Below are 27,408 nucleotides of genomic sequence, written 5' to 3' on the forward strand. Positions count from 1 at the left end.
TGTTTTTGCTTTTCTCTACTTCCTTTCTGTCCATCTCTTTCCCTGTGACTGTCTCTATCTGACTCTCACTCACCCACCACAGAATAAATGGCACTCATTCTTCTAATGTTTAATTCATATGCACTTTGTTAAATACTTAAAATATTGCCTGTTTTAAGCCCTTATTTAACCTCTGTTATTAGCCACTATGATCCCAGCCATGAGCTTACATTGGCTGTTCTATGTACCCATCCCAACTTCAGGACTGCCTTGCATGTGACAGCTTAAAGTTAGATAGGCTACTTTGAAAAGCCCATTAATTTAAAGAGGGCATTGGGATAAGAAGGGAGAAAGGATAGAGGATTGCAGTATTAAATTAAAATGATACCAAAGTCTGTCAGACTACTCTGACAAATCAAATCATAGGTCATCTCTTTTTGCACTAATCTTGAGCTCCCTTCCAAAGAAGTGCAGTTTGCTCCTGTACTTTATGTAATTTTGTAACTGTAATTTTTGGTATTTAAAAACTTCTCATGGTATGGTGTCTTGTCAAGCAAGGAGGCTTGTGCGCATTGCAGAAGCAGAGAGATATGCTGCCTGGAGTTCAAGTTCTCCCACAGTACAATGGCAGAAACGTCTTAGTAGAGGTACCAGATTATATCTACCATCTTTATTGGGTGGCAGAAATATAGGATGATATCATTGACAGATCATCACAGAGGTAATAACAGCAAAGACATGAATTCAGTTGCACAGAAGAAAGCAGTGGTAAACCACTTTTGTGTTTTACCAGGAAACCACATGGATGGACACAACAGAATGAGTGTTGACAAAGTGCCAGAAGAGAAGACCCTCGGGATAGAAGCAACTCGTTACTGAGGAAGAGCTAATGATTCCTCCAAGTACAGCTTGTACGTATAATGCAGGTAGAACAAAGTCTTCCAGACATCTAGTTGCTGAAGTTGACAGGCAAGAAAAGATAACTCAGTGGAAGTAGTAAAGATGGAAATGGATTGTCTACATGTCAACATCCTCGGGATCAGCAAGCTATAATGGACCAGATTAGGACAATTTCAATCTGGGGAACACACCATCTACCACTTGGGTCATGAACAACAAAAAAAGAAATGGAGGGCCTTTCATTATAAACAACGATGTCAACAAGAGTGTTATTGGATGCAATGTTGTGAACGGCCAACTGATGTCAATCCAATTCTTCCACAACAACTCAGGAGTACCGTCATCCAGGTTTATGCCGCTACAACGGATGCAAGCAATAAAGAAATCTCCAAGTTTTATGATCAAGGCTGAAACTGACAAGCCCTGTAAACAAGATCTACTGCTGGTGATCATGGAATCATGAACCTTAATATGCAAACACCAAATGCATTGAGAAAAGACAATCAAACCATCATACTTCCAAAATATGACCTGGAGAGGATGGGAATTATTTTCAAATGCTGGACATTACTGACAGAGAACCACAGCAGATATGAATAAAACTTAAAGTGACCACTGAAAAATCAAGGGAAAAGCCTGGGAATAATGAATAGGAAAAAGAAATCAAAGTGGATGACTGACATAATAGTGGAGAGTGCAAAAAAGAGCCACGATCCAGCCGAACAAAGATCTTTTTAAAACAACTAAACCTTACATTCCAGAGAGCTGCCAGGAAGCACAATACTACAATAGTACAACATCTGCAAAGATGCTGAAAAGGGGAAGAAACAAGGAAAAACAAGGACTGCTTTTCAGAAGTTAAGGCTGATCAAAAAAAATTTCAGCAACAAGTTGATACTCTTTAAGAGATGAAACAAAAATAGAAACAATGTAAAGAACACACAGAAGACCTCTGCAAAAAAACTGTAAAGATACTTTTGTTCATTTTGGATACACAGAGGAACATTTAGTGCTAAAAGATGTCTGACAGGCCTTGAGATCATTGCCAAAAAAGAAAGCTACAGAGATCAATAACATTGCAACAGAAACATCTGGTTAACATACTGACCAAATGATGCCCAAGATCTGGACAACAGCTCAATGGCCAGCATATTGAAAGAGGTCAGTTTGTCTGGCCCATGAACCTTCTGTTCATTTGTTTTTCATTTAAAAAAAGCAATACTGAAAAACAGGAAATGGGATGATTCTCATTTTTGGTTCTGCTATTGTCAAAATCAAGAAATAGCTTTGTTTTCTAATTTCACAAACTAATCATAAAATTAAATACAAAACAAACAACAATGGAATAATATTTAACTCATGCAGAGAGCATGTAAGGTCACAGAAGCTCAGAAATCAGCCCTGCAGTTCTGATGGACTATATCAGGTTTTGTATAGGTGTTTGTTGAATTCCACAGCTCCATCTGGACCTGTTGGGGTTCATGCTTGCCAGATCAGCTGGTGATGTACTCAACTTTACGTTGCGAAATAATCTGTCAGTGCAGAATTACGACGCTCCTACATGTGCACACATGACAAACAGGGACATGGACACTAGATTAAACTCAGAATTCAGTTAATAATGTATGTAAAGAAGAGTTCATCTTAACTTTTCCTTCGCAACAAACAGCACAACAGCGCCTGGCCGAGCACAGAGCAAATTTTTCTTCAGTCTGTTTTGAACACACCACCTGTACTCAGGTCTGCAGTAAACAAATCAACAGTGGTGCGGAAGTATTTCCAAAAACTGCGGGTCGTGATTCGCTTCCAAATGAACCCTGGTTTGCTGCTGATGGGAACACATTGTGATATTCCACACCAACACCAGATCAACATCATGTTTCCTTTAATCTGTTAATTGCTGCATCTGTTTTTGCAGAGGAACCAACAACGCAGTTCTGCATAACATGGATCTAAAGCTCCTTTACCACCACAACTGGAACCAATGCTTCCACAATATTATAAGACCCTATAAACACAGAATGGCACACAGTTTTAAGGTTGAAGCAATAACACGTTTACAACGCAGTTTATCTCGGACCATCCGATTACAGTATTCTAAAACATGACTTTCATTTCTCTTTCATTTAAATGAAAAATTAAGTGGTGGGAAGTCCAGTTTGCTCTGCAGGTTTATTTCTGATTAACTTGTGTAAATAAAATCAGACCGTTATTCTGTTGTTGTTTGTTTGTTGTGTGAATTTTTTATTAGTTTGTGAAATTGTGAAAGCTATTTCTTGATTTTTCCACTGGCAATAACAGAAGCACAAACAAGAATCTACTCATTTCCCATTTTTCCATATTAGATTATGAAATGAAAATCAAATGAACACAAGCTACACAGTTCATATCCCACACTGTAAAACCTAACAGCACATCTTAATGAAAGAATTAAGTTAGCATAACTTAAATGCTACAAAAACTGAATAATTTTTTATTTGTTTTTTATTATTTTTATTATTATTTTAATTATTAATGGAATCATTTTTTTTAAGTTGACTTTACATGCAAATACAAACAGGCCAGTAGGATGTTTAGAAATTTAGACTGGCTGGATTGTGTACACTTGTAGTGATTGACAGACTGTTTCTCCCATGTATTAGTCCTTTGTTTAGCCTATTCAGAATCACCTGGGTTAAAGGTGATGGCTGCCAACACTGCCAGGAGTAGCTGATCGCCACACCACAAGGGGGATATGCTCTAATGTGTTTAGCCAAAACATCAGTTGATTCAGTGGTTGAGCTGTTGGAGTATTCTGTATCACTACATTTATAGACATAGACATCATATATTTAAATATTTGCATTTAAATGATTTGGACTTTTTCAGACATTCAACTGGGATCGTTCACTTGAATTGTTTTGCAATTTTTTGCAATTTAGACTTCTCAGCTTGATAAATATATGGTCAGTGCAACCTACTTGAATAAAACTTACATCATTCCTTTTGGCTTTTTGTTCAATTTATTAGTATAATAGGCATCATAATGGAGCACATGAAACACAAGCTGCCACACATCTGCGATAAACTGCGCAGTTATAGTGAAATAGGATTCTGTGGTAATGGGTGTCCACACAGCAGATCACAGCTATCCTGCCCGTTTTCTTCAGTGATTTCATAACTTTGGTCTCGTTGTAGAGAGTGGGGGGTCACTGGATCAGTAAAATATCTTCGAGACAGGATGCTGTATCTTGGCTTGAGAGTATGGAGCATAGAGCAAAAGTCCTGAACTCAGTGACTGAGTATGGATGCAAATCCTTGACAATAAAAGTTGCAGTAGAGTTTGTAGTTAACTCTGTCCTTTTCGAGTCGGGTGGAAATTCATTGCTTGATTGACAGTCCTCTGGTTGGCAATTACAACCAGGCAGAAAATGGGTGGAAACCTGTAATATGCTCCACAGAAGCCACAGTGCTTCCATATGCTAGCTCAGGGGTTGGCAACCTGCGGCTATTTTACTGGCCTGGTGTGGTTCCACATAAGTGCTAGTTCACCTAGCTAGTAGCAAACAAAAAGACAAAGGGAAAGATTTAAGATGAACATCCTTAATTTGGAGATGAACAGACTTATTCCCATTCATAATCACTCCAGCTGGTTTCCTGATACATTTAATCTGCTATGTGAAACTGTCAAACACTAAAAAACACGTGAAACTGAAGTCAATTTCTCATTCGAATTGTCCCATTCCACCTTAACTTGTGCAGGAGTTACATTCCGTTACCATTCAAGGTGCAAAGGGAAAAACTGAATGAGGCCCTAGCGAATGAGAAGAGACTTCAGCCTCAGAAAAAAGTAGAACATTGAGAGACAATTTACAAGAACCTTTTCTACCTTTGTGGAAAAAAAAGTTGCTAGAAAAGCTAAAAATCTCAAAGCAAGTCTGCGTTTTTGTTTGTATTATATTTTTACTCTACAGTAGGACATTAACACATGCTGAGACACATGTACCACCAAGATGGTAAAACAGACTCAAGATTGTGTGTCTCCCAAGGTGGTTTGATTTTTGTTGAAAGGACAAAATGACTCTTATTAACATTTGGGTTGTCGACCCCTGCAAGAGCTTTTAATGTAGTGTGTACACTACAGACTGTCCAGGCACTACAAAGTTCTGCCTTTTGCATTCCATCAACATTACGGAATCAATTAAAAATGAGAAAATCGATTTGTGAAATTTGTGAATCAACTCAGAATTGTCCATGTCCACATCACGATGCATCTAAGAATCAATCCCCCGCCCCAGCCCCAAACCCCCGCCCCTAAAAGGCATGTCCTTCCACCGGTCTCCCTAGCCTACCTTCCCTTGGGGGGCCATCTAAATTTTGAACTGTGCTCCTGTTGATCCATCTTGTGAACTCCCGCTCCTTGGCCAATAAAATAGACAAACTGCTTCTCCTCAACAGGATGAACAAGAACTATGCACACTCTGCTGCTCTTTGGTTTATCGAGACCTGGCTCAGCAAATCCATACCTGACAGCGGATTACCTCTGCAGGGTTTTCATCAACACTGAGCAGACGGAGTAACGGAGCTGTGAGGGAAAAGGGAAAGGTGGTGGAATTTCCTTCTACATTAACAGAGGCTAGTGTAAAGATGTCCCAGTGCTGAATAAATCCTGCAAACCAAACTTGGAGACATTGTTCATAAGATCTGCAACCATGTGACAGACATGCTGCAAACCCTGGCCAACCAGATAACATGGTCATGGTTTCTTTCGTAGTTTGTTTTGTGGTTTGATTGATTTGTACATTGCAAAAACAAAATGGCCCCAGTCTGCTTTAGCTTTTCTTGCCCTACACGCAGCCACAGTCTTCAGCACTTCAGCAGGTTCTGCTCAGGGTAAGGCGGCACGGTGGCCTGGTGGGTAGCGCTGTCGCCTCACAGCAAGGAGGGCCTGGGGTCGAGTCCCCGGCCGGACGACCACGGTCCTCTCTGTGTGGAGTTTGCATGTTCTCTCCGTGTCTGCGTGGCTTTTCTCCGGTTTCCTCCCACGGTCCAAAGACATGCAGTCAGGCTATTTGGACATGCTACCCTAAGTGTGATTGAATGTACGTCTGTCTGCCCTGCGATGGACTGGTGATCTGTCCATGGACCCAGAAGGAGAAGCGGGTTAGAAGATGTGTGTGTACTCAGGATAAAGATGCCTGGGGGACAGAGCGAAATGTGTCCGTGACCTGTGACGAGACAGCAGTGCTCAAATATTAAAGCAATAAGATGCAAGAGCCGGCGCGATTTTACAGTGTTAAAGGCTCGTGCTGGCCATGCAACGCAATTTTAAGCTGCTTTCACATTGAATGCTGAATGAATGAAAATTTTAACGTTGATGGGGATTTTCGCCAGGCGGGGCTTCTTCAGTGAAGAGCACAGCAAAAAAATCGGAACCCACCACGGCAGACACGCAGGGTCATTTTTCCAATTTTGCGCAATGCATGTCAGCGTGGCCAATAGGAGAGCAGCAGGTGAGTGTAGGTCTTCTTGCCACCTGAAAGGTCACATTTCTCAAAGAACGCTGCCCACTTTGCGAGCGCTGCACACACCATGAGTGGTGTGAACGCAGCCAGAGTTCTAATGGAATTGCGTTCTAATGGAATTGGTGGTCTGAACAAAAATCTGATCTGAGATCTCAAAGAACCAGAAAGAAAACTGAGTCCTCTTTAAAGTTCAGTATATTATGAACACAAAAAGAACTGAGTAAATTTGCAGTTACTTTCCTTTCAGGTTCAAGTTAAGAGAACTTAGTTCTGTTCTTTTAAAACGAACTACATGTGAAAACACTGTTAAAGACTGTTAACTACAGGCAGAAACTAAACATCTGCAAAGTCTGTAGTAAAGAAACTGGCCAGAGAGGCAAAGCCAGAACTGCAAGATTGTTTTAAAGGTACCAACTGGAGTGTTTTTGTAGCTACAAATAAGAACTTGGAGCAACTGACTGACACTGTGACATCTCTCCTCAGTTTTTGTGAAGAAATGTATGTCTACCAAGACAATCCCCAGATATAATAATAACAAGCCATGGTACACAGCTAAATTAAGACAGCTTCGTCAGGCCCAGGCTAATGAGTACAGAAGTGGAGATAGGGACCAGTACAAACAGGCCAGAAACTCACTGCTGAAGGAAATCAAGGTGGGTAAAAAGAATTACACTGAAGAGCAAAAAGGGTTTTTAGCCAACAACCCTGCATCAGTGTGGCGAGGCATTACAGAAGCCCACCTCCCCCTGTCGAAGCTAACAAAGACCTGGCTGATGACCTGAATGACTTTTATTGCTGGTTTGGGAGGTGACAAATTTTGTTTACATTCAGTCACTCAAATTCAACGTCATCAACCCCAATCCTCCGGTAGGGGAGGAGCTGAACACAGATTGCCAAACGCAAGAGCGGTTTCTTTCCCCATGTCACTGCTTTCATAAATAGCTGACCAGTGATATTATCTGCTGGGCCATCGTTACTCCTGTTGTTGTTTTTTGTCTTCCAGATAATAATTAGTGAGGAACAAAGTCCCCAAATCATGTACTTGAGTTAAAGTCGAGACCCCCAAGGTAAAATATTCCTCCAGTAAAGGTAGAAGTTCCTCCCTTTAGACCTCCACTTGAGTAAAAGTACTAAAGTATTTCCCTTCAAATGTACTTAAGTATAAAGTAAAAGTACTAAAAGAGTAATTCTGGCTCTGATGTCCTGTTATCATTTTTATAACCAGACTGGCTTCATGAACTCATTTCAGGTGAAAGTCCTCCAGCGTCTCTCTTGGTAAACCAGTCTTTTAATAGAACGTCATTAATTAGTGACGCTGACGTCTATTAAAATGATCAGAAGCACAAAACACTGAAGGCACACAATTTCCAAACAATAGGTAGAACCAAGTTGCTATGAAGTTATCTTTTGCAAATAAATTTGTCTGCTACTTAGTGTAAGTTTAAATTTGCTTTAAACACAGGTTCACAAATTCTTTTACTTATATTTCATCTCTAGGTCTCTGTTCATAAACATAAACTAGCCAACAGATTTACTCTAAAATGAAAGTGTTTATATAAATTCAGAAAATGATGGTATAGTGGTGCATTAGTGCACACGGCATGAGTGACATGCACATCTGTGAATGCACCGTTAATGCTGAACGATATGTACAGGTTTTGCCAGCATATGCTGCCATCCAGTCAGCATCTTTTTCAGGGAAGGTCTCGCTTATTTCAGCAAGACAATGTAAAACCACAACAGCATTGTTCAGCATTAAAAGAGTCTGGGTGCTAAATTAGCCTGTCAGCAGTTGATACCGAGCACTGAGAACATTTGGTGCATTATGAAATGAAAAATACATCAAGAGAGGAGCAAGAAATTCTATATTCAACAAGAATGGGAAAACATTTCACTTTCAAAACTACAGCAGTTGGTCTCCTTAGTTTCAAATGCTTACAGAGTTTTGTTAAAAGAAGAGGTGATGAAACACAAGTAAACACGCCCCCTTCCCAACTTTTTTGGAACGTGTTGTCAGCATCAAATTCAAAATGGGCATACATTTTTCAAAAAACAATAAAATTTCTCAGTTTCAAAATTTGATATTTTGTCTTTGTAGTATTTTCCTTCAAAATGTGGTTCACATGATTTGCATATCATTGCATTCCATTTGTATTGCTCTGTGGGGTACTGGACCATGTCTTCAACATGAGCATGAGTCTCCAGAGGGTTCCCATGATGTGGAAGACGTCCTGCATTGTTCCTGTTCCAAAGACGCCGCAACCCAGTGACGCCAAGGACTATAGGCCAGTGGCACTGACATCTCATGTCATGAAGACCATGGAGAGGCTCATCTTGGATCAGTTCAGATGCATGGACCAGCCATTTCTGGACCTCCTCCAGTTCACCCATCAGCCCCGCCTGGGAGTTGAAGACGCCATCATCTACCTGCTCAACAGAGTTTATGCTCACCTGGATAAGCCAGCCAGCTCTGTGAGGGTCATGTTTTTTGACTTCTCCAGCGCATTTAACACCGTCTGGCCTGCTCTTCTGGGTGATAAGCTCACAGTGATGCAGGTAGATGCCCCCCTTGTGTCCTGGACTGTTGACTACCTGACTGGCAGACCACAGTATGTATGCCTGCAGCACTGTGTGTCGGACAGAGTGGTCAGCAACACTGGAGTTCCACAAGGAACTGTCCTCTCTCCCTTTCTCTTCACCCTCTACACCACGGACTTCAGCTACTGCACAGAGACTTGCCACCTTCAGAAGTTTTCTGATGACTCTGCAATAGTTGGATGTATCAGCAGGGGTGATGAGGATGAGTTCAGGGCAACAGTGAAGGACTTTGTCACATGGTGCGAGCGGAACCACCTGCAGCTCAATGTGACAAAGACAAAGGAACTGGTGGTGGACCTGAGGAGGGACAAGGCACCGGTGACCCCTGTGTCCATCAGCGGGGTCAGTGTGGACACTGTGGAGGATTACAAATATCTGGGTGTGTATATTGACAATAAACTGGACTGGGCTAAGAACACTGACGCCCTCTACAGGAAGGGCCAAAGTTGTCTCTATTTTCTGAGGCGCCTGAGGTCCTTCAACATCTGCCGGACTATGCTCAGGATCTTCTATGAGTCTGTGGTGGCGAGTGCTGTCCTCTATGCTGTTGCATGCTGGGGAAGCAGGCTGGGGGTGGCAGATGCCAACAGACTCAACAAATTGCCGGTGATGCTGTGGGTGTGGAGCTGGACTCGCTGACGGCCGTGTCGGAGTGGAGGACGCTGTCTAAGCTGAAGGCCATTATGGACAGTGGCTCCCACCCACACTACGACACTGTGATGAGACACAGGAGCTCATTCAGCTCAAGACTCACTCTCCCGAAATGACCACAGAGCGCCACAGGAGGTCATTCTTACCTGTGGCCATCAAACTCTATAACTCCTCCCTCAGTGTTTGTGAATCACAAAGCATGGTTCATCTGTGCAAAACTCAATAGCACACAGTTCATATGTGTAAAAATAATATTAATTATGTGTGCTATAACTCAGAGGTGCAATAATTTTAACTGTTTTATACAAGATGTTTAATATTTATTATCACAGTCACTTTACTGTGTTCATAAGAACATATTGCACATTTCTCTTTTTTTTTATTATTTAAGTGTTTGTTCTTTTACATAAATGGTTGCAACTTTAATAACTGCAATTGCAATTTCCCTCTGGGATCAATAAAGTATTCACATTCTGCACAGTGTCCCAATTTTTTTGGAAATGGGGTATATATATATATATATATATATATATATATACACACATATTATATTTCAAAAAGTATTGACTCACCCATCCAAATCATTGAATTCAGGCGTTCCAATCACTTCCATGCCCATCGGTGTATAAAACCAAGCACCTAGGGATGCAGACTGCTTCTACAAACATTCAAACATTTATGGAAGGAGCTCAGTGAATTCCAGCATGGTACCATGATAGGATACCAAGTGTACAACAGGTGCAGTAAACTGCCACTAAATATTCCACAGTCCACTGTCAGTGGGATTATAACAAAGTGGAAGCGATTGGGAACGACAGCAACTCAGCCACGAAGTGGTCAGTCACATAAAATGACAGAGCGGTCAGCGGATGCTGAGGGGCATAGTGCGCAGAGGTCACCGACTTTCTGCAGAGTCGATCACTACAGACCTCCAAACTTCATGTGGCCTTCAGATCAGCTCAAGCTCTGAGTTTGGCGGTTGCCAGGAGACGGTACTTGTCTGACTGCATTGTGCCGAGTGTAAAGTTTGGTGGAGGGGGGATCATGGTGTGGGGTTGTGTTTCAGGAGTTGGGCTCGGCCCCTTAGTTCCAGTGAAAGGAACTCTTAAACCTTCAGCACCAAGAGATTTTGGACAATTTCATGCTCCCAACTTTGTGGGAACAGTTTGGGGACGGCCCCTTCCTGTTCCAACATGACTGCACACCAGTGCACAAAGCAGGTCCATAAAGACGTGGATGAGCCAGTCTGGTGTGGAAGAACTGGACTGGCCTGCACAGAGTCCTGACCTCAACCCCATAGAACACCTTTGGGATGAATTAGAGCGGAGGCTGTGAGCCAGGCCTTCTCGTCCAACATCAGTGTCTGACCTCACAAATGCGCTTCTGGAAGAATGGATAGAAAATTCCATAAACACTCCTAACCCTTGTGGAAAGCCTTCCCAGAAGAGTTGAAGCTGTTATAGCTGCAAAGGGTGAGCCGACATCATATTAAACCCTATGGATTAAGAATGGGATGTCACTCAAGTTCATATGTGTGTGAAGGCATGAGTGAATACTTTTGGCTATATTTATATATATATATTTATCTTTCTTGTGTTTTTATTATTATCTTATGTTTTATTTTTATGATCTTTCTCCCATATTTTTATTGTTATGACAATTGTTTTTTGTTTGTTGTTTTTTGCACTTTTACTGTGCAAAAAGTGTTGAAAGACGCTTTATAAATAAAATGTATTATATATATATATATATATATATATATATATATATAGTGTGTTTATTACTTTAAATTTAATTCTGCTTAAATTTAATTTGCTTATATTCATTTCAGGGAACTATGGTCAATTTAAATGGTTTAAGGCAACTGGCTTCCTCAAACCATTTGAATAGACTTAAATTGGTCCAAAATTAACATTATGTTAAAATTAACTCCCATTATAAGCTAAAAATCTCCCTCTATTATAGATTCTGATGGGCTGATTGAACAACATGAAGGTAAATAGTAAAGAGAAAATAGAGACTCCAATGTTCTCTATATGAGAGCTGTCCCTTTGGTAAGGCAGAGAGGCATATTCTCTGAACACGTGTCTTATAGGCTCCTGTGAGTTATACGTGACTTTCAGTAATCCATCTGTGGAGAGAGGAGCCAGTGCTGCCCATAAATCCCTGATTGATGAAACTACTGGAAATTACAGATCCTCCAGCAGCCTCCCTCTATGCCCATCCTGTCACACAGACCCTGTCATGATCTACTGCTAGCACTTTATTCTCTCTCTCTCTGTCTGTCTGTCTGTCTCTCTCTCTCTCTCTCTCTCTCTGTCTCTCTCTCTCTCTGTGTGTCTCTGTCTCTCTCTCTGTCTCTCTCTCTCTGTGTGTCTCTGTCTCTCTCTCTCTCTCTCTCTCTCTCTCTGTCTCTCTCTCTCTCTCTCTCTCTCTGTGTGTCTCTGTCTCTCTCTCTCTCTGTGTGTCTCTGTCTCTCTCTGTCTCTCTCTCTCTCTCTGTCTCTCTCTCTCTCTGTGTGTCTCTGTCTCTCTCTCTCTGTGTGTCTCTGTCTCTCTCTGTCTCTCTCTCTCTCTCTCTGTCTCTCTCTGTCTGTCTCTCTGTCTCTCTCTCTGTCTCTCTCTCTGTCTCTCTCTCTGTCTCTCTGTCTCTCTTGACAGTGCCATCCTACTGTTCTGCCTGTGTGAGCTACTATTTAGTGTCCTTATTACTGAAAATGCATTCCCATACACCCTTCTCTCTACCATTCATCCATTATTTCTAAGTTTCATCTGTGCAGAGATTTGTTTGCTAGTAAACTGATTAACAGGCAAAGTAAATCAAGTAAACTCTACACACTGGAATAGAATTACGCTCTGTAAGAGCCTCAGACTCTTTTGCTGTAATTACTGTCATTTTCTTCCTGTCCAGATGTTCTTCTATGGGAAACTTTTGTTCTATTCTACCCTCTTTTTCCTACCATGTTCTCTTTTATCCGCACTCTCATTCTCTCGGTCTCTGCCTGATAGAAGCAAACGCTCTTCAGTTCTGTGTTAATCTGCTCACGTCTCAGTTCTCTGTGAGAACATCATCAACTGACTCTCCCAACTTTTTTGTAAACCATATCTGTGTCATGAAGGTTTTAATTTCTTTAGCTACTCGAAGCCTTCTCTTAGCTGTTGAGCCTCCTCTGAGCTTAAGAATGGCTCACCTTCATCTATTAAGTATCTTAAAAAGCTATTTTTTAGTCTCAGCACCACTATGTGCTGAATATGTTACACGTTCTTTGTTTCCGGTCACGGCAGACTCTTCCTGCATACTCACGATCTTTTGGCTTGGCTCTTTACATAGATAGGGTTTTACATAGAGCTAATAACTAATAAAACCCCTCCAAAACAAAAATATGATAAACTAATAACTGTTTATTTACAGACACAGTATATATCAGGCCAGTAATATTATAATTCCTTTTTTTTAATTCCTGATTTTACATAATCTACACTAAGTAATTTGTCTGCAGATAAAAAAAAATCATCTAAAAATCCTGACAAATGCTTGTTTGTATACACATTAAAATTCCACACATACATTTGGTATTCATCACCCAAATTAATGTCCTGCATACAAGCTCCACCTGATTTTTAATTTCCTTAAACAGATTTTAAATGCAAGAAAAGGGGGAAATGAGCGATTGAAAGTGGAATTTTGTCTATTACTCTGCTTAACCACCAGCGGACTATCCGAAAAACGCTGCCAATGGACTGCCAGCTTTGCCATTAGTGGACTGCCAGCTTTGCCATTAGTGGACTGACAGTGGTCCACTATCCTTTTGTTATCAGGGTAGCTATTAGCCTGTTAGCCAGTAGGAACCCATTTTTGTTGTTTTTTGTGTATTTTCTCATTCTGTTCCATTTTACTGGCACAACAGATGGAATAAAATACATCTCACAAGTCCACACTGGCACTGGAACCACACTGCCTGGCCCTGAGAACCATTTGGCTCCACAGTGGAAAGAGGCCACAGATATTGATTTGTAGCCAAAGCATTAGTATATCTTATACTAGAGCCAGAGACACATACATGCTCACGTTACATGCTGTAAATCACAGTTGGCCATTTAATACTTGAATGTCAAACATCCTCCTGAAGAATCTGCTAGCTTTCTAGCAACTCAAATGCAACCAAGTCAAAGAAAAATCAGTCAAAAACATTTAGAATGGACTTTGTTTGATGAAATTGTGCAGCCACCGACACAGTATAGCAGCCCCTAAATATTGTCCAGCCTTTCTCTAGCACCCCCTGAAAAATGTTCATAGACCTTTACTTTTTTGTCACCTAAATGTAATTAGGCTACTGATTAATAATTTATGCTTTCTGCAAAATGTGCATATGCACAAGCATGCTGCGTTCTTAGAGAGACTCCTTCATTCACTAGGAATGCAACAGCAGACTACTACTATGACCAGACTTGTTTTAGCCTATAATCAAAATACTACCGACACCCTAAAACACTGATCACTGAGTACAGTGCTGTTTCAGCATCTACAACAGTACATATATATACACACAGCAGCTGGAAAATAAAGCACCACAACTTGTGCGAAAGCAGTTTCTACACTACAACACCACTTTGTCTCTGCTCTCTTTCATGGAGTAGGTGTATCCCTATTTCATCAAAAAAAGGAACTGCCAGTATCCAAGCTTCCATAAACTCTTCTAATTTCTCAGCCACCCAGGAGACCCATGTGATCACCTTGCTTGGTCTCCAAACCTTCTCTTCTTTCCTCTGGCCCTTAGCATATTGCTACCTAATTTGTAATTCAAATTGCCGAACAGTGCCTCCAGTGATCCAGAGAAAATGTGACATATTATTTGCCATCCAGGAATTATCCAGTAATGAGGTCAACCACTGGATCTCTCCTGTGTGTGTTTCCTGTGTCTCCTGTTTTGTGTTAAGTGTTCGATCTTCTATCGCTGACGTGCCAATTATGACCTTCAACTCTCTCGTTAAGCCCCCTCACCTTATCTTATGTTATTTTTTTTCCACACTCTCCTCTGCTAAGAATTCATTTTAAGGACACTGGCAATTTACAGAGGTGGGGCATCTCTCTTTTAATCTCATTTACTCTGTCATTCTTGTTTATTCCTCATTTTCAATCTGCCTCATGGTTCACTGTAAGCTCCCGTTGAAAGCCTCCTCTTGGCTATTGCTAACTGTGTGATACAGGGTGAAATGTTGCTGACAGGGGCCAATGTGAGACTGTTCCATGCTTAGTGTGAAGTAGAGGAGACAGGACAGGGAAGTGACAGACCAAGGCACAGTGACAGTAAATGCTGAAGGATCTCACTCCGGGCAAGAGTGCCCAGAGTCCCCATGGCTGTTTATTTTTCGCCATTTGTTCTCTCTCTCATTACCACTCATTTACACAGATACATTGCGCCCCTTGGCCATGTCATTGTTCTGCCAGCTTTACTCTGCACTTTGGCCTGGATCATGGCAGTCACCATAGCGCTGATCTGCCCTGGCTTCTTTCTCTCCTTGCTCAGCATTAAAGCATTTTTCCACTATTTTTAATCTTTTCTCTGCTTTTAATCTGCTAAGAGTCCAAGAAAGTCAGGAACTACAGGAAAAGAGGGCTATACTGAAGCTCAGCCAGTTATCCGGGTGTTCACAACGGCTGCATGGTGCAGCGTAAATGCAGCATTAGTTTGCTAAACTTCCTAGATTTAAGACGATCAAATGGGTGAGCTTGGAAATTAGATGGCTTGCTATTTTTCCCAGCATGTGCAGTTTGATCGTGAAATTGTTTTAGTGTTGTCTTTATCTATATACATATTCTGTATCCAAAATATAACATATTAAAGTGCAACCTAATGGAAACACAAAGTCTGAGACAAATACCTGAAAGTCCTTACAAAACAGAAGAGTTTAGACTACATTTCTCTGATGCTGAACCAGATTCCTGTAGAACATTCCTGCATTTCAGGGAAAACATCACAAATGTTTGACATTTGATGAGACAAGCTACATCAATATACTGAGTGTCATGTCCAGAATTCCAGGGTTAAATGATTTTTCTCCAAAACATTTCCTAGAAAAATCTGCACTTCAAACTGATGTTGCATGAAAGTAAGTCTAATACTGTACACCAAGCTACTCACCTCCGGACTCCTACTGATAAAGCTTAACTATTATAGTGATATATAGACTTTCTGTACTGTGCAAAAGTTTCAGGCATCTAAGCAAATGTTTAACCAGTTTCCCTCAGCAGTGAGTTTATCACAATATACATTAGAATAAAGTCGTATTCATAATTCAAATAAACAGAAAAACAATAAAAAGGAACAAGAATTTCTCGGGTCCATATTTTTCCTCGACACCTTCTCAGCCGCCACAGAAACTCGTTAATATCATCAATTACATCATGAGCGCAATTTACTGAGCACTGATTGGTCAAACCAGGAGCTGCTTTATAACTACATATAATACTGGGCTTCCTCAAAGTTGAGACAAGGGCATGTTTACCACTGTGTTGTATCACCACTTCTTTTAACAAATGCTCTGTAGTTGTTTGAGAACTGAGAGAACAAACTGCTGTAGTTCTGAATGTGCAATGTATTCCCATTCTTGCTTAATAAGCAGTTCATGATATTATTCGTTTCATGTGCCAAATGTTTTTAATGGCTGACAGGTCTGGACTGCAGGCAGACCAGTTCAGCACCCAGACACTTTTACGATGAAGATGTTGTAATAAGTGCAGAACATGATTTGGTTCTTTGCTTCAATTGTTGCACTATTTGCCCATGCAGTCTTTCAGCCGTGAACCCTCCCATTTTTATTTACAAAAGATTTAGCTTCTATGAGATGCTCTTTATATACCCAGTTAAACTAATTAGTTGTAAGATGTTCTACCAGGGTTTTTTTTAGCATAACACAATATGTTACTGCCATCAAATTCAAAATGGGTCTAAAAAAAAAACATCCAATGTTGACATTGAGAAATATGTTGTCTTTGTACTATTTTCAATTAAATATAGGATTTAAATGATTTACACAACATTGCAGTCTGTCTTTATTTACAGGCTTTATGACTTTTGATTTAGAGGCTCGCTGCATTAGCCTTGATGCATTTTTAGTTTTATACCCCAGTTAATACAGTACTTTCTTCTAGTGTCACGTAAAAGCTACACATTTATATTTTACTTGCAGCTAGTCTGTTTTTATGGAGGGTGAATAGTTTAACCGAGTCGTTTAATAGTTTAATAGTCGAATTACTGGCATTGCGAGTTTGCTTTTTATTTATAGTTCCGTAATTCCATACTGCATATGTTTAAACCACTTGTTAACTTCTGAAACATGCAGTGCTGCACCAAGTTGTCAATAAAATCTCTTCAGAATGCAAAAACATATAGGCCTACATATAACAAAGGATCAGATGCCATCTCATGCCTACATATACAACATGTATAGTACATCTATTTATGTAACAGTCTACAAGTTACATAACGTTACACTGCCTGTCTTCTTGAATAATTCCTCTAAATGAAGCATTACACTATCCCATTGAAGCATTACGCTGTCCCTCAAGGAGCTTATCATACTTCTAGTACTGATAAAAATGAGAGCATCCTCACCTCCCTGTTCACACAGCTGCTGGGCTAGAGTGTCCTTGAAGATGATCTGTCCTCGATGTGTGGCTGTAGCTCTAAAAGAGAGAGAGAGAGAGAGAGAGAGAGAGAGAGAGAGAGAGGGAGAAAGAAACAGACAGAAAAGCATACATAAAAGAGAGATGACCAGCAAATTAGGCCAAGAGCAGACCCATTATCATAAATGAGGATGAAATCGGAGCAGATGGCTCAATACTCTGGGAGCAGAACGAGAAGGGGATGGGAATGTATGAGAAAAAGAGCAGGAACTCCTAAATGTTTGAGAAACTCTAATATAATTACATGTATTTACACATACATACAGTGCAGAGACATACAGTATGTGTGTAAACAAGACAGTGTGTAGAAAACAACATTAACTCAAACATTCTGGACTAAAATATACATATAAAAATCTCATTCACTCCTTTCACTCAGAACTGGTTATTTCACAGTAAAGCACAGGTGATCGTTAAGTGTGATCAGAGCATATGTAGTGACATTAACTTAATATCAATAACATTACGCTGTTCTTACTAAAGGTAAGAGTCTAATGCATTAAATTAAAATGTAAAAGAAGTAAGAGCTTTGTTGGGTATTCATGTATTCCATGATGAATGAGGACATTTGAGTTTACTTTTGAGTTTATGTCTTATTTCATTTCATAAAATATTTTGTGGGTCTCAGGACCAACACAATTTCTACCAGAGGGTATAACCATGAAAATATTCAAGGGAAGCGCAGAGGACTTGGGTGGACCTACCTGTCTGTTCAAACTTTTTGCTATCATTCACCGACCCTACCTCTACTGATTCTAGAGTCAGTCCTATGATTACACCGTTTTTTCTGATTGGTTTATTGAGGCGCTTGGCATCCTCTGCGGTGGTACTGCTTCCCAATTAGACATAAATAAGAATGCTGGAAACAACAGATTGATATAATAACCCCACATGTATGCTGTATGCCTTGAAGTATATGAGCTTCTTCCCTTTTCAGTACAGTGAGTCATCGAGATTGACTGCCAGGTACTTTTAAAACTCTCCATATGGATGGTGGACACCCCTTTGGATGGCGACAGGTTCCACAGGCCACCTAACAAATGCCACTTTTAATCCACCACCGGTCTCGTTGTCTTGCTCACATTAAATAAGTGATTTTCTGCAAGATGTGTCTAGTAGGCATTTTAGGGCATTTTATCACATCTAAAACCAACCAAATTTATGATGTCAAAACATGCTAAAACTTTTTTGATATTTCAGCCAAAGATAATAACGACATGTGATTAGTTAAAGGTCCCGTGTCAAAAAGTGCTGAGGGAGGACTTAAAAACAGAGCCCATCAGATAAATAGTGGAAACTCTGGTTTGCTTTTTCAATGTTCTTAAAATCAAAACAATAGACTACGTTTATGTAAAAAAATGCATGCATGGAAGAGAATTGGAGTTAATATGTTCATCTAGACTAGGTTCGCACTGTATCTTTACAGTGTCCACAGCCTCAAACTCATCCTTGTCAGGTGGGCAAAGAGGTTTTTTTTATAATTGATTGATATTGGCTTTAATAACCCATAATGTATTCATTTTATCTGACATCACTTTTTGAATGTTTATGGTGGTCTACCACATCTTGCCAGGTGTTTTCATACATAATCACTGAACATATTTATTAGTTTACATTACAAATGTTTATAAACTACATAGTTCTTTCATTGTTTTTGCATCTCATCACATTTTATAAGCGACCAATAAATGCTTGATTTTAGTGCATTTTCTGTGTTCACAATGTGGGGAAACCGTTACGTCACTTCTAGCCTTCATAACTTCAGAATGGTTTAAGCTACAGACATGATACACATATCTGACCATTCAGCAGACCCAGCCCTAACTAGCAAGCATCATCAGCATCATTGAGTAATTTGGCTAGGAAAATGGCCCATAATCCTAATATTAGTGCTCTGATTTTGTCCATATTCCAACAAAGACTTAAAAGAGCGACATGATTCACAGTAAGATCACTCATCAGACTCGTAATCCAGAGTGATTTCATCCACCTGTGACCATCCATCAGCTAGCTATCCAGTTCCAAAATCACCCAAACCCACTCACTACTGTCATATCTCTGCTTTTAGGCTTCATTTTATAAACAAAGGGTTAAAAATAGCAACATGATTCACACACCAGAACACTCAGCACATCCTGCCATCACTAGCCAGAGTGAGAGAAACCAGCTCTAACAACACAAAACCCAGAAATACAGCTCCACACAGTCGGGTCACTGCACATCCTGACATCAGCTCTCTGCTGGAGCCTTTACATGGCAACAAAAAGGTCAAAAACTTCGGCGCAGTTCACTCATCACGCTGACCATCAGGACCATCAACCGTTCAGATCCTGCGGTTAAAACCCCCAGAGCAACGTGCTCAGTGTAAAACTTTCCGTCCTGCCTCAGAGTCCTCCGACTGACTCAGACTCTGACTTCAGTGCTGATAATGAGAAGTTTACAGATAAATACGACTGAAACGCAGCGCCCTTTTTCTTCTCGGAAAAAAGGAGTGAAAGGCCATAAACTGCAGTGCAACACAATGGGTGCACTTTCCCTCTTCCCCTCAGCATCACACACACAGGCCCTAACACATTTTAACGGATAAAATACTAATAAATAAAAATCAATATGACAAATATTATCAAATTAATAATATTTAGCTCTCTCTTTCTGTTTACATTGATTGTGAGTGTTGTGCGTCTCATGCTGTGCATCAGAGTTTTACAACAACAATTTCTGAAAATGTATCTGAGGTGCAACTTGTTTTCAAGATTTCTATATGCAAATGCAAAATTTTGCAGGCACAAGGTAAATCCTTGATCAAAAATTAGTCAAATTCATAAAAGATATCAAATTTCTGTTAGCATTTACATGTCAAACTATGGCATATCTATGTAGCCCAGGATCTCTTGAAAATAACAACATATGGCATGCAGAGGATACAGTGTCCATGATTTCCAAAAAGAATTTCCAATGTTGATTTGTTGGACCTCAGGACACTTTTCTGTTTTGCCTCTGTCACAATTGGCCCCTCCCAATCCTCTATGTGCTTTTGATTCTTCCCTGTCCTGCCCCCTTGTTTCTAGACTTAATTGGTCCTCACCTGTTTCTTGTTAACCCTCTTGTTACTCACCTGTGTCTCATTAACCTGTGCCTGTATTTAAGCCCTGTGTTTTCCCATGAGTTTGCTGGTCTTTGTATTATATTGTTTGGTCTTGTTTCTTCTGATTTCCATTGTGTGTTAGTTTGTGTTTTTTTTCATCATGTCTGTTCCCCAATCTATCCATGTTGGCGCTCTGACCCTGGACCGTTTTGACCCTGATTATGGATTTGCCCCTAATAAACCTCGCTTCTCTCAGCGTATGCGTCCATCTCATGATTGCTCCTCAGTGTTACAGCCTCAGTCCATTTTAAAAGTGCTCAAGCCCAGAGAAGGTGGTGGTGTTTCTAGATCCTGTTTATATAAGGTTTCTTCTTTACATTTTAGAGGTTTAACTTGCATTTGTGGATGCAGTGATGAACTGTGTTCACAGACAGTGGTTTTGCAGAAATCTTCCCAAGCCCATGCAGTGATTTCCTCTACAGTATCATGTCAGTTTTTAATGCAGTGCCGTTCTATGCCTTAATGCAGAGGGCTCAAAGATCATGACCAACAAATACTAGTTTTCAGCCTTATCCCTTGCATACAAAGATGTTATTGTGTATTGCAGATGGTAAAAAGTGGAATTTTATTTTGAGAAATGTTATTCTTGAATTATTGTACTATTTGCTCCTGCAGACTTTCACATGTCTTTATTAGCCTTTTGTTGCCCTCCATTTATAAAAAAAAAAAAAAAAAAAACCACACAAGCTAGCACACTTTGCCAGTGTAGTAATCCTACAAGTTGACCTACAGGCTATATTGCTCCACATGATCTTATAATACTCTTTTGATCATCCTTGAAGAAGGATGACAAACCACAAAGTGATAATCACAATATCCCGTGTTCTGACAATTTATCCTTCCCATTGAGCAGTCGTGCTGAGCATGCTCATATCATTACTACAGCAGTGTAGCTCAGTGTTTAAAACCTTTTTAAATGTTAATTCAGTACAGACTCAGCTCAATATTACTATTTACCCAGGGGCAGGGGCTACTGGGAGCAGTGCTGGTTGTACAGTCTAACAGCAGCAGGAAGGAAGGACCTGTGATAATGTTCCTTCACACGCTTGGGGTGAAGCAGCCGGTCACTGAACACACTATGTTCTATCTAAAAGTATCTAGGTGCCCCCACTAATTAAGCTACTTTAAGGCGCACTCACAGTGGCATTAAGATGTTAAAACACATAACCTGAGATGCTCAGTACCAAATTCAGCTCAAGCGCTACGAACCCCCCAGCACTGAGCCGTGGAGAGCTGGAAATGCATTCTCTGTAGGTGTTGGAGATCCAGCAACTTTGAGCAGGGGTGCTTTTTGTGATCATCATCATCCATCATCACTACCTGACCTCACTGAAGCTGAAATGAAATCGTGACAACAATATTCCCACAACTAGTGCCTTTCCGAGAGGATTAGAGAGCAAAAAAGGACAAACTCAATATAAATAAAGAATAAATAGATATTTGAGGATTGTCATTCGTGTAGGCACCACTGACATTTTCCTTCGGCTGTCAGAAATAACTAAAGATAACATCAAAGAGGTGTGCAAATTAGCTCAGATGATGTTTGATGCCATAACAGGTCTGGGCCCATCGCAGTTTGATGTGGTGTTGAAATCTATAGCTGGTTATGGTGGCTGGTTGTCCAAGTGTATGTAGAATAAGGCAGAAAAAGCTTAACCTATGGTAAAAGGATCATACTCAAGCTTTAAAACAGACGGTCTAAACTATCTAAACTAGAAGGTTTCCTGTGTGCCTGGAATGATAGCTTTACAGAATGGTCCTTATGGTACCCACTCAACCTTTCTCTCCTCTTTGATTAAAAAAAAAGAGTAAGAATAATCAAAGATTCTTATCTAGCACAATTTCCACATTGACTAAGAAACCCAGATGCCATCAACCGACAGCAGCAATGATTACTTTTGTGACGGTCAGACAGATTGGCAGACGCTCGCAGATAAAGTGCGGTGACTTTAATCTTCCACTCAGTCCAAAGGGAAAAACACAACTCACAGTATAATATCCAGTCCAGTAATCTATAACATGAAACCATCCGAAACAGGGCAACAGTATCCAAGGGGCAAAAACACAAATCATACACGGGAAAATACGTCCAAGGTTCGATACACAAAATATACAGAATAGCAGAATCAGTGAACGCTCAGTGATGTCTAAACAAAACTTCGCGAAGTTTTCGACCTGAATCCCTGCTTAAATATCAGCAGGGGATGAGCATCAGGTGAAGAGTTCAATAATCCGGTGACTGAGAGCGCTGATAGGTGCATGGGGAAACCACGTGACCTGCCTGAGAATCTTGGGGTTTGGAGTTTTCAAAGGCTGTGTCCCCTATCACGTGATCGATCACGTGGTCTCCCCTAGCACTCTGGGAGATGAAGTCCCGCTCCTTCGCAGAATGCATGACAAATTTTCAATAACGAGGTTTAAACAATCAAGCAAAAAGTTACAAAAAAATGACAAACCTGCTTCCCTACAAAGTTAATCCAGATCTTGAGTACATTGTAACTACTGCAGAGAAGCTGGAATCATTTCCCTTACGTCAACAACCTGAGCTAGTATGATTACCTACTCCTCAAAATCTTCTACTTGAGTGAATGCATAAGAGCAGCGGGACGACAGCACTCACAGTTCTCCTGTTTCCATTTATATACTCTGTGTCCGTGAACCCCCAGATCTGCACCTTTTATCTAACAGGAAAAACTAATCACCAAAGGCTTTACTAAACAAGTAGGTTTTTAGCCTAGACTTAAAGACTGGGGCTGTATCTGAATCCTGAACACTGAATGGAAGATTGTTCCAAAGCTCAAGTAGTCAGAGATTTTCTGTGAATTTGTAAAGAGAACTGCCACTGTCTGTGTGTATGTGTGTGTGTATATATGTATATATATATATATATATATATATATTTATATTCGATGCAAGATCATCCAATGTTGTGGAACAACCAGTCAATGCTCTTAGCTGTTGGAAGTTCACTGGTGACAAAAATCATATCGCAGTTATGACAAGTATGGTACCTCACGGTTGTAACAATATGGCACTTTGAAATCTGATTAATCTTTTTGAATCACCCTGTATATATATATATATATATATATATATATATATATATATATATATATATATATATATATATATATCAATATAGCAATAAGCTACACAATGCCATTACTGCTAAGAAGGTGACAGAAAATATAGTAAAACCTACAATTTTTCAATTTTCTTTATTAGTAATAGTAACTGACACAAACAAGTATTCTTCCAAGAAATGTAATTCCTTTAGAGAACAGAATGATTGACAAGCAACAATAGACCACTGAATGTTCAGTTGCCCATCAGTGTATAGTGCAGTCATGCCATGAACCTTTTGTTTAATGCAAACATCTTCACTTTTCAAAACATTCATAGCTAGCACACTATTTAGGGAGTGTGGAACTGTTTGGGAGTCAGCCTGGGTTTGATGTGACTTCTGCCTGAAACATGAACGTCTGAAGCATGTAAGCCATTTAAGAGACATTTTTAAGACTTTGGTGATGCTGTTTGACAGTTAATTATGACAACACGTTGAACACGTTGGCCGGTCTTGCGTTAGAAGATGAGAGTGACACAGTGTACTCTAACATGATCCACAAAGAATCTCTTGTGAAGACCTTGTGGCATATTTGTTGCTTGGATAAGTGAGTTATGTGCCAGTTATACAACTGTAGGTTACAGATCTACATATCTTCATAAGGTAATGACGGCACCATGTTCACATTCTCGCAAGACTAAAAGGAAGATGCTATGTGTGCTGAAGGACAATGACTCTGTGTGACTGACATAAACAATTATACACAGATCACTGAGGCCCAGATTTATGATTAGCTCTCTTTCCTAATTTATAGTTGTCCTTGAAATGTACTTGAATCGAGCTTAGCAAATCTTAAGCATGCGCTCTTTGAACAATGACACTAAGTTAGGAGGAACCTGATTCCTGCGAGTGTTTTTCTGAAGCATCACAGTAATATGTGTCCTTAGTAGAACGGGGCACTATCCCATTCTGGACCTTTAGTTAAATATCCTGCTGTTTGTAAGCGGGAAAAATGCTCAGTCCATTTTCGGCATTTAGTAAAAACAGAGCTTTGTCTGTTTTCTTCTCTCTCTGTTGTTTTGTGTTTCTCGCAAACAAGCTACTGCATTATGTTTACATTTAAAAACATAAGACTTTTTCAGGGGACATTTTTGAATACATTCTATAAAGTTGGATTATGGACTTCAGGAAGTCTGACGTGTGATGAAGAGAAATAAAATTGGGCAAAAAGAGCAGCAGTCAGACCCGAGGGCTGGAACAGTTTATTCTCATAACATTTTTATTGTTTGAACAGCATGTTTCAATTCTTAATTCTTAATAATTGCGTGTTTGAATAAACTTTATTGACCATGTAACAAATGCTAAATCAGGTTAATTTGACATATGGCTGATATCCAGACAGGAAAACTTCATAAAGCAAAACTGGGTGACAACTACCTCCTACAAAACTTTAGATGAGAAGGTAAGTTGGAGATAGACCTATAGTTAGATAACAGAGTGGTCAAGGTCAAGTTTCTTCAGCAGTGCATTCACTGTAGCGATGGTACCACACCTATTGTTAAAGATCTATAAATAATGTGTGTAACAATAGGTCTAATCGATCGAAAACAAATTTTCAATAATGAATTAGAAAAAGGATTTAGAGCAGAGGTCGAACACTTCAATTTAGACATCACTTCAGACACCACAGACTGATTTACCTCAGCAAAGCAGCTGAATGAAAAACCTTGAACCATTATGAGAGCAAATACAGTGAAGGAGATGGGTGTCTATTATTCATCATCTTCTGCCTAATCTTATGTACTTTTGCTTGAAAATAATGAAAAAAATGGCAACAAACTAAATCAAAGGGAGCCAAGCTGGGTTCATTAGAATTGAGCAGATGGCTAATTGTAGAAAATAAAGGTCTGGGATTTTTACTGTTTCTCTCAATTAGACCAGAATAATATATGAACCTGGTTTCTCTTAATGCTGGAGAGCATTTGTGCTGATGTTCTCTAAAGGCCAATCGGTGGACTACTAGAGAAGTTTTCCTCCATTTGCATTCTCAAGTCTGTGGCCTCTACTCAAGCCTATGGACTTCACTGTGCAATGCTACAGCAAAATTAACCCTAGAGTACACCGAGCAAACTGCTGCTACTCTCTAAACAGGAGTTTTATAAATTATAAATTTTATAAAGGCAAGCAGACTCTTAACATAACGCAATATCTTTACAAACTAAGCCTCTTAAGCTGAAGAACTGCTCCATAACTTATGACCCACTGTGTATAAACAAAACATTTATGGATTTAAATGTTTAGGGGTTTAGGGATGTGCCTCTATAATCTGATCTGACAATGAGTGCGTTACATACTTAATCATCCAATAACTGTAAAAAATCTGATTTTGTCAGTAATCCTGATCAATATGTTTACATAATCTTGAGTAATCAGATAATTGGACACTCTGGGTCTACATGAGTCAGGCAGTAATCAGATTTCTGCTTTGCAACCAGCCAATAAACTCACAGAAGACGTGATGTAAACGTAACGTAAAACTCAAACTTGGTGTTAAAGCTCAAGTATGGTGCTTACATGACCATTTGAATAAACGGATAACTGCAGAAATCCGATTATGATCGGATTATTGAGTGCATGTGAACGTCATGCCTATATCCTAGGAAGGTAGACATACACTCCATGCCTGTATCACCAGAAGAGGTTAGGAAAGCAATTAATTCACTACTGTTGGGGCAAGTCACACAGACCTGATGGATTCCCAATATAAACGTTTTTGCCCAATTTACAGCCGATTTTAGATCCACCCCTACCTGATCTTTGGAACAGTGGTTCACTACATGAAACATTCCTGGAATACATCTTTAATTTTTTAACCAAATAAAGACCCCCAGGAGTGCACATCTTACAGGTCTATCAGCCCATTCATATCTAATATCAAAGTACTACCTAAAATAACAGAATGGTAGATGGAAGATCATTAAAACCAATCAAACAGGATTCATTAAGAGGTGTTATGGTCCAGAAGTCCAGTGATTGCTTTATATGAAACATATTGTAATTTTAAACACAATTATTATTTAATTATAGCATTTATTATTATTTTGTTACTGAACAACTTCTCAATCCCTGATTCTTGTATTACTTGGCTGTGAGGGTCTCCCTTAATGTATTCCAGTTTACATAGAGATTGATTGATTGGTTGATTAATTGAAATGGGACATTTAAAAAGATGTAAACCCAGGATCTGAAAAGGGTTTTTTTTAACTGAATAACTGATAATCTTCACAGAAATCTCTACAAAGTCACTTTGGACACAGGGTCTGTTGCCATGTAAAGGCTCCAGCAGAGAGCTGATGTCAGGATGTGCAGTGACCCGACTGTGTGGAGCTGTATTTCTGGGTTTTGTGTTGTTAGAGCTGGTTTCTCTCACTCTGGCTAGTGATGGCAGGATGTGCTGAGTGTTCTGGTGTGTGAATCATGTCGCTATTTTTAACCCTTTGTTTATAAAATGCAGAGAATTGACAGTAGTGAGTGGGTTTGGGTGATGCTGGAACTGGATAGCTAGCTGATGGATGGTCACAGGTGGATGAAATCACTCTGGATTGTGAGGGCAGAGTCTGCCAAGTGATCTCATGTGAGAATAATTTTGCTGTTCTAATCCTTTGTTGCAATAATAAGGCCAAAAACAGAGCAATAACATCAGGATTGTGGATGATTTTCCAAGCCAAATTACTCACTGATGCTGATGTCATGCTTGCTAGTTAGGGCTGGGTCTGCTGAATGGTCAGATATGTGTATCCTGTCTGTAGCTTAAACCATTCTGAAGTTATGAAGGCTAGAAGTGACGTACATCTTTGCTCACGATTGCGGGCTTTGGGTTC

General features: G+C 39.9%; 1 protein-coding gene across 2 annotated transcripts in view; it reads right to left on the minus strand.

Annotated features, from left to right (window-relative positions):
- Positions 1–27,408, minus strand: part of reln (reelin) — a 224,008-nt gene that overhangs the window by 127,575 nt on the left and 69,025 nt on the right. For both annotated transcript variants that reach the window (XM_037540124.1, XM_017717159.2), the window contains exon 4: positions 17,248–17,318. In XM_037540124.1, coding sequence (XP_037396021.1) covers positions 17,248–17,318 — 71 coding nt within the window. The remainder of the gene's footprint in view (positions 1–17,247; positions 17,319–27,408) is intronic.

This window comes from Pygocentrus nattereri, chromosome 7 (assembly GCF_015220715.1).
Source record: "Pygocentrus nattereri isolate fPygNat1 chromosome 7, fPygNat1.pri, whole genome shotgun sequence".
Taxonomy (NCBI): Eukaryota; Metazoa; Chordata; class Actinopteri; order Characiformes; family Serrasalmidae; genus Pygocentrus; species Pygocentrus nattereri.